The 8,300-nt window shown below is 45.6% G+C and overlaps 1 protein-coding gene across 1 annotated transcript in view; it reads left to right on the plus strand.

Moving 5' to 3' along the window:
- The window catches only part of LOC121562532 (phosphatidylinositol 4-kinase type 2-beta-like), a gene marked incomplete at its 3' end in the record, with an annotated part of 12,425 nt that extends 4,606 nt beyond the window's left edge, over window positions 1–7,819 (plus strand). The window contains exons 3-9 of the mRNA XM_045219928.1: window positions 1–9; window positions 705–824; window positions 2,937–3,068; window positions 3,850–4,003; window positions 5,562–5,623; window positions 7,244–7,313; window positions 7,662–7,819. The exon at window positions 1–9 is cut by the window's left edge and continues 75 nt beyond it. Coding sequence (XP_045075863.1) covers window positions 1–9; window positions 705–824; window positions 2,937–3,068; window positions 3,850–4,003; window positions 5,562–5,623; window positions 7,244–7,313; window positions 7,662–7,819 — 705 coding nt within the window. The remainder of the gene's footprint in view (window positions 10–704; window positions 825–2,936; window positions 3,069–3,849; window positions 4,004–5,561; window positions 5,624–7,243; window positions 7,314–7,661) is intronic.
- Between the last annotated feature and the right edge of the window lie 481 nt (window positions 7,820–8,300).

An 8,300-nucleotide genomic window follows, 5' to 3' on the forward strand; every position in this document is an offset into this window, starting at 1 on the left:
TTTCACAAGGTAACACTATGCTCTGGTTTGTTTCTATCACTGGCTTTTACTGTTCTCTCTCCTCTCCTCTCCTCTCCTCTCCTCTCCCTCTCCTCTCCTCTCCTCTCCTCTCCCTCCTCCTCTCCTCTCCTCTCCTCTCCTCTTCCCTCTCCTCTCCTCTCCTCTCCTCTCCCTCTCCTCTCCTCTCCTCTCCCCTCCCTCCTCTCCCTCTCCTCTCCTCTCCCTCTCTCCTCTCCCCTTCTCTCTCTCTCTCTCTCCTGCTCCTCACTCCTCTCCTCTCCTCTCTCCCTCTCCTCTCCTCTCCTCTCCTCTCCTCTCCCCTCCTCTCCCCTTCTCCTCCTCTCTCCTCTCCTCTCCTCTCCCCTCCTCTCCCTCTCCTCCTCTCTCCTCTCCTCTCTCTCCTCTCCTCCCTCTCCCTCTCCCCTCCTCTCCCCTTCTCTCTCCTCTCCTCTCCTCTCCTCTCCTCTCCCTCTCCTCTCCCTCTCTCCTCTCCTCTCCCCTCTCCTCTCCTCTCTCTCCTCTCCTCTCCCTCTCCTCTCCTCTCCCTCTCCCTCCTCCTCTCCTCTCCTCTCCTCTCCTCCCTTTCTCTCTCCATTTTTACATTCATTATAACAGTATTCATTTAACTCTCTCCCCACCCCTCTACCCTCCCTCTCCCCTCTCCTCCCCTCTCCTCTCTCTCTCTCTCTCTCCTATGTCTATAGCTGTGCTGTCCGTGTTGTTTTGGCCGTGGCTGCCTGATCCCCAACCAGGGCTATCTCTCTGAGGTTGCTGCCTCCCTCGTCGATACCAGGCTAGGACTGGGGGTGGTCCCCAAAACCAAGGTGAGGGGGGGGTCTCAGGCTGTGTGTCTGGTCAGTGATAATAACAGTGTGTTTCTCAGGCTGTGTGTCTGGTCAGTGATAATAACAGTGTGTCTCTCAGGCTGTGTGTCTGGTCAGTGATAATAACAGTGTGTTTCTCAGGCTGTGTATCTGGTCAGTGATAATAACAGTGTGTTTCTCAGGCTGTGTATCTGGTCAGTGATAATAACAGTGTGTTTCTCAGGCTGTGTATCTGGTCAGTGATAATAACAGTGTTTCCCAGGCTGTGTATCTGGTCAGTGATAATAACAGTGTGTTTCTCAGGCTGTGTGTCTGGTCAGTGATAATAACAGTGTGTTTCTCAGGCTGTGTATCTGGTCAGTGATAATAACAGTGTGTTTCTCAGGCTGTGTATCTGGTCAGTGATAATAACAGTGTGTTTCTCAGGCTGTGTATCTGATCAGTGATAATAACAGTGTTTCTGTCTCTCAGGCTGTGTGTCTGGTCAGTGATAATAACAGTGTGTTTCTCAGGCTGTGTATCTGGTCAGTGATAATAACAGTGTGTTTCTCAGGCTGTGTATCTGATCAGTGATAATAACAGTGTTTCTGTCTCTCAGGCTGTGTGTCTGGTCAGTGATAATAACAGTGTGTTTCTCAGGCTGTGTGTCTGGTCAGTGATAATAACAGTGTTTCTCAGGCTGTGTGTCTGGTCAGTGATAATAACAGTGTGTCTCTCAGGCTGTGTGTCTGGTCAGTGATAATAACAGTGTTTCTCAGGCTGTGTGTCTGGTCAGTGATAATAACAGTGTGTCTCTCAGGCTGTGTGTCTGGTCAGTGATAATAACAGTGTGTTTCTCAGGCTGTGTGTCTGGTCAGTGATAATAACAGTGTGTCTCTCAGGCTGTGTGTCTGGTCAGTGATAATAACAGTGTGTTTCTCAGGCTGTGTGTCTGGTCAGTGATAATAACAGTGTGTCTCTCAGGCTGTGTATCTGGTCAGTGATAATAACAGTGTGTCTCTCAGGCTGTGTATCTGGTCAGTGATAATAACAGTGTGTTTCTCAGGCTGTGTGTCTGGTCAGTGATAATAACAGTGTTTCTCAGGCTGTGTGTCTGGTCAGTGATAATAACAGTGTGTCTCTCAGGCTGTGTGTCTGGTCAGTGATAATAACAGTGTTTCTCAGGCTGTGTGTCTGGTCAGTGATAATAACAGTGTGTCTCTCAGGCTGTGTGTCTGGTCAGTGATAATAACAGTGTGTTTCTCAGGCTGTGTGTCTGGTCAGTGATAATAACAGTGTGTCTCTCAGGCTGTGTGTCTGGTCAGTGATAATAACAGTGTGTTTCTCAGGCTGTGTGTCTGGTCAGTGATAATAACAGTGTGTCTCTCAGGCTGTGTATCTGGTCAGTGATAATAACAGTGTGTCTCTCAGGCTGTGTATCTGGTCAGTGATAATAACAGTGTGTTTCTCAGGCTGTGTGTCTGGTCAGTGATAATAACAGTGTGTTTCTCAGGCTGTGTGTCTGGTCAGTGATAATAACAGTGTGTTTCCCAGGCTGTGTGTCTGGTCAGTGATAATAACATGTGTGTTTCTCAGGCTGTGTGTCTGGTCAGTGATAATAACAGTGTGTTTCTCAGGCTGTGTGTCTGGTCAGTGATAATAACAGTGTGTTTCTCAGGCTGTGTGTCTGGTCAGTGATAATAACAGTGTGTTTCTCAGGCTGTGTGTCTGGTCAGTGATAATAACAGTGTGTTTCTCTCCCAGGCTGTGTGTCTGGTCAGTGATAATAACAGTGTGTTTCTCAGGCTGTGTGTCTGGTCAGTGATAATAACAGTGTGTTTCTCAGGCTGTGTATCTGGTCAGTGATAATAACAGTGTGTTTCTCAGGCTGTGTATCTGGTCAGTGATAATAACAGTGTGTTTCTCAGGCTGTGTGTCTGGTCAGTGATAATAACAGTGTGTTTCTCAGGCTGTGTGTCTGGTCAGTGATAATAACAGTGTGTTTCTCAGGCTGTGTATCTGGTCAGTGATAATAACAGTGTGTTTCTCAGGCTGTGTGTCTGGTCAGTGATAATAACAGTGTGTTTCTCAGGCTGTGTGTCTGGTCAGTGATAATAACAGTGTGTTTCTCAGGCTGTGTATCTGGTCAGTGAGACGTTTCACTACAACACTATCGACAGGGCCAAGTCCAGAGGAAAGAAATACGCCCTAGAGAAGGTTCCCAAAGTAGGACGACGCTTCCACAGAGTGGGCCTGCCCCCCAAGGTACCCTGACCCTACGTCTGAACCCTGACCCTACGTCTTAACCCTGACCCTACGTCTTAACCCTGACCCTACGTCTTAACCCTGACCCTATGTCTTAACCCTGACCCTACGTCTTAACCCTGACCCTATGTCTTAACCCAGACACTACGTCTTAACCCTGATTCTATGTCTTAACCCTGACCCTATGTCTTAACCCAGACACTACGTCTTAACCCTGATTCTATGTCTTAACCCTGACCCTATGTCTTAACCCTGACACTACGTCTTAACCCTGACCCTACGTCTTAACCCTGACCCTACGTCTTAACCCTGACCCTACGTCTTAACCCTGACCCTACGTCTTAACCCTGACCCTACGTCTTAACCCTGACCCTACGTCTTAACCCTGACCCTACGTCTTAACCCCTGACCCCCACGTCTTAACCCTGACCCTACGTCTTAACCCTGACCCTTCGTCTTACGTCTTAACCCTGACCCCACGTCTTAACCCTGACCCCACGTCTTAACCCTGACCCCACGTCTTAACCCTGACCCTACGTCTTAACCCTGACCCTACGTCTTAACCCTGACCCTACGTCTTAACCCTGACCCTACGTGTTATTACCACATGTTTGAAAAATGTATGCACTCACTAACTGTAAGTCGCTCTGGATAAGAGCGTCTGCTAAATGACTAAAATGTAAAATGTAAACTATGTCTTAACCCTGTCCTCCAAGGTACCCTAACCTGTGTGTGTCCTGCATCTGTCTGTTTCTCTGTCTTTTGTGCGTGCGTGCGTCAGCTTGGTTCGTTCCAGCTGTTCGTGGAAGGTTACCATGAGGCTGACTATTGGTTGAGACGTTTTGAGGCGGAGCCTCTCCCAGAGAACATCAGGAAACAGTTCCAGTGTCAGTTCGAGAGGCTGGTCATTCTGGACTACGTCATCAGAAACACCGGTAGGGGTGTGTTCGCTCACAGGAAGGAGGATCTGTAGTGTTTAGACATTTCCTGGTGACTTCCTTTCACAGTACACACACACACCGCACACACACAGTGCACGGCACACACACACACACACACACACACACACACACACAGTGCACGGCACACACACACACACACACACCACACACACACACACACCGCACACACACAGTGCACGGCACACACACACACCACACACACACACAGTGCACGGCACACACACACACAGCTTGCCCACAGCGCACACACAGGGGCCTATAAAATCTGCGATACGGAGAATGGAATTCAACAATATTCAATAATGTATTGAACACTGAATAAAAACTGTACCCGGGCAGAGGGCAGACAGCGTGCGTGGTGTCGTGTGGGCGAGATTTTTTCTAATGTCAACATTGTGAACAGAGTGCCCCCTGGTGGAGGGGGGGTTTGTTATGAGGGGATAAACTACAGACAACCAACACAATGGCTTTTTATAGATGGCCGTTTTGAATGCACAGAGATACCGTGACGAGATCCTGAGGCCCATTGTCGAGCCTTTTAATGAAACATTAGCATGTTGCGTTTTTTATATATTTTTGTTCAGTGTAAATGTATTGAACTTAGTAGGAAATCAACTAAATGTATTGAACTTAGTAGGAAATCAACTAAATGTATTGAACTTATTGAAGATGAATTGATATGGCCCAAGATGATCATAAGACATGAACAGAATGCATCAGTGGTTAGTATTTTCCAGGAGTACTTCTCGGTCACCACTATGTGTTCGCCGTTTTAACGATTACGCTAATAATGATAACCGTCTTCTGGTAGATGGAAAGGCTTTCCCAAAAACATTCTCAATGGAAATGTTAACTTCAAAGTAGACTACACCTACCTGGTATCATGATATCATGATTATTTGCATCAATCCAGTGGCGATTTGTTTAGCAAACTCTGCAATTTACATGGGTGCTACAAAAACACAGCTAACCAAACAAGTCTCTTGCTGGTGCACAGTTGAATAAAACGACTGATCTACAACTGAATTTAAGGGTATCTACATCCAAAAATAAAACATTCTTGGATTTTTCCCAGACCTCAAAAGTGATCTCCTGTTGTGGTTTAAGTATTGTTGTAGACTTAAAACATCCAATTTTGTTGTTTTTCTCTTTAAAAATTGATTTTGAGAGTGAAAACTTGAAATAAACCTGGATAAATAAAACGTAGAAAACAGAATGGAAATAGGGCAAAAAATAAAACAGATTTTATAGACACACACACACACACACACACATACACACACACACATACACGTACACACATATACACACACACACACACACACACACACAGTTCATGCGTGATCTTGAACCCCTCCCTATAGCTTTGCATTGTGTTCTCCTCCTATGCAGAATCTAACCCATTCACCCCTTCACTCTTCCTATGCAGAATCTAACCCATTCACCCCTTTCACTCCTCCTATGCAGAATCTAACCCATTCACCCCTTTCTCTGCTCTCTCTCTCTCTCTCTCTCTCGTTCTCTCCATCAGACCGAGGGAATGACAACTGGTTGATCAAGTATGAGAAGCCAGGGGAAGGAGGGGGAGAGAAGGTGAGTCCATAGATCATGTGTGTGTTGAAAGGAGTGACACGATGCACTCTGCACTCTGCATGACTCCTACTGACAACACTACAGCATGATAGACTGGCTCAGAGGACTAGTGGCAGTTAGACTCTGACTGACTCTTATCTAGCATTCATTCATTCATTCATTGCCTTTTATAATCGCAGGTTGATGTTTATTGTCATGAATCTGAGTGATTTTTCCCCCCCTTAGATAGATAGGCCAACTGCAAAGTCAAAATGGTCTATTTTTGTAAAACTTCATGAAAACAAAGATGTGCTTTTTGGTCTTTAATTTAAGGTCAGGGTTAGGCATTAGGGTTAGCAGTGTGGTTTGGGTGTTTATGACTTTGTGGCTGTGCCAGCTGGTGACCACTCTGCAGAGCTGCCTTCAGGACGAGATTCATGACAATAAATGCCAACCTGCTTTATAATCACTCACTCACTTCTCACTCACTCACTACATTCTGATTCTCTCCTTTCTCCTGAAGTGTGCACTCGTACACTCCCTCTCATGGATTTAAAAGGAATTGGAAGTGGTCTGACCAATATGGTGTGAAACGCCCTCCTGCTTGCACCAGTGACCAATATGGTGTGAAATTCCCTCCTGCTTGCACCAGTGACCAATATGGTGGGAAACTCCCTCCTGCTTGCATCAGTGACCAATCCAATGCACCAGGGGGAGTCAACGAGTGCACCCTTCTGCAGTAGGGTAGAGAATCGGAACACAGCCACTCAACCAATCAAGCAATTACTTAACCAATCAACCAATCAATCCACCCACCGTCCCTGATCAATAAGTGTTGTGTCTGTAGCTGATCAATTTGATTTCATTAGGATTTCCTTTAGCCCAAGGGCTAGTCTTCCGAGAGTCCTTAAAAAATGTAAAGAAAAAAATATACACAAATTATAAAAACCAAAAAAGCAAAGTTAACATTTACATTTTTTTAATTTTAGTCATTTAGCAGACGCTCTTATCCAGAGCGACTTACAGTTAGTGAGTGCATACATTATTTATTTAAAAAAAAAATCATACTGGCCCCCCGTGGGAATCGAACCCACAACCCTGGCGTTGCAAACGCCATGCTCTACCAACTGAGCTACATCCCTGCCAGCCATTCCCTCCCCTACCCTGGACGACGCTGGGCCAATTGTGCGCCGCCCCATGGGTTAAAAACACAAAGATCCACATTCCTGTTACCTGAACATATTACCTACACCCCCCATACCTAATTTAAATACAACAGAACATATTAAAATAATCTCTTAAAACAACTATTTGGCAAGTTTTTTTGGACCTTTCTGGCAAAGGAGTTCCAGGACTTCACTGCCCTGAAACTAAAATCTCTAATCTGGGTTTTGGTGGCGTTAGTTCTGCTCCATGCTTTACCAGAGTGTTGGACCATACCCAGTTGATCATGGACAGTCGACCATTTGAGTGCATTATGTAATTCAGTCAATAATGATCAACGTGTAACTAATCAATAAGTGTTGAATCTCTCCATCAGGACCCAGAGAGAACAGAGAGTAGAGAGCAGGCTATAGACAACCATCAATCAATCAATAATGATCAATGTGTAGCTAATCAATAAATGTATCTCTCCATCAGGCCATCCAGATTGCAGCTATAGACAACGGCCTGGCCTTCCCCTTCAAACACCCTGACGAGTGGAGAGCCTGTAAGTTACTGTTGTACACACACACACACACATTCTCACACACACACATTCACACACACACACATACATACACACACATATACACACACACACACAAACATACATACACACACACACACACACACACACACACACACACACACACACGCACACACACACACATACATACATACATACACACACACACGCACACATACATACACACATACATACACACACACACACACACACACACATACATACACACACACACACACACATACATACACACACACACACACACACACACACACATACACACACACACACACACATAAACACTTACTGGTCCTCTCCTGTCCCCTATAGACCCTTTCCATTGGGCGTGGCTGCCCCAGGCTAAAGTACCCTTCTCCCAGGAGACCAGAGAGCTGGTGCTGTCCCGTCTGTCTGACATGAACTTTGTTCAGGACCTCTGTGAGGACCTCTACGAAATGTTTATGGTAGATATCCACTGCTATTTCTCTCTCTCTCTCTCTCTCTCTCTCTCTCTCTCTCTCTCTCTCTCTCTGTCTCTCTCCTCTCTTCTCTCTCTCTCTCTCTCTCTCTCTCTCTCTCTCTCTCTCTCTCTGTCTCTCTGTCTCTCTGTCTCTCTGTCTCTCTCCTCTCTCTCTCTCTCTCTCTCTCTCTCTCTCTCTCTCTGTCTCTGTCTCTGTCTCTGTCTCTGTCTCTGTCTCTGTCTCTGTCTCTGCTCTGTCTCTGTCTCTGTCTCTGTCTCTGTCTCTCTCTCTCTCTCTCTTATATATATATATATATATATATATATATATATATATATATATATATATATATATATATACCTCTGTCTCTCTCTCTCTCTCTCCCGCTCCCTCTCTCTCTCCCTCCAGAGGTTGAGGTGAGAGGTCAAAAAAATGTCAGAGTGGTACTCTGACACCATCCAACATTACCATGTGACATTTCAAAACCAATCCTTTACCAACAACACTT

Source organism: Coregonus clupeaformis, unplaced genomic scaffold (assembly GCF_020615455.1).
Source record: "Coregonus clupeaformis isolate EN_2021a unplaced genomic scaffold, ASM2061545v1 scaf2905, whole genome shotgun sequence".
Classification (NCBI taxonomy): domain Eukaryota; kingdom Metazoa; phylum Chordata; class Actinopteri; order Salmoniformes; family Salmonidae; genus Coregonus; species Coregonus clupeaformis.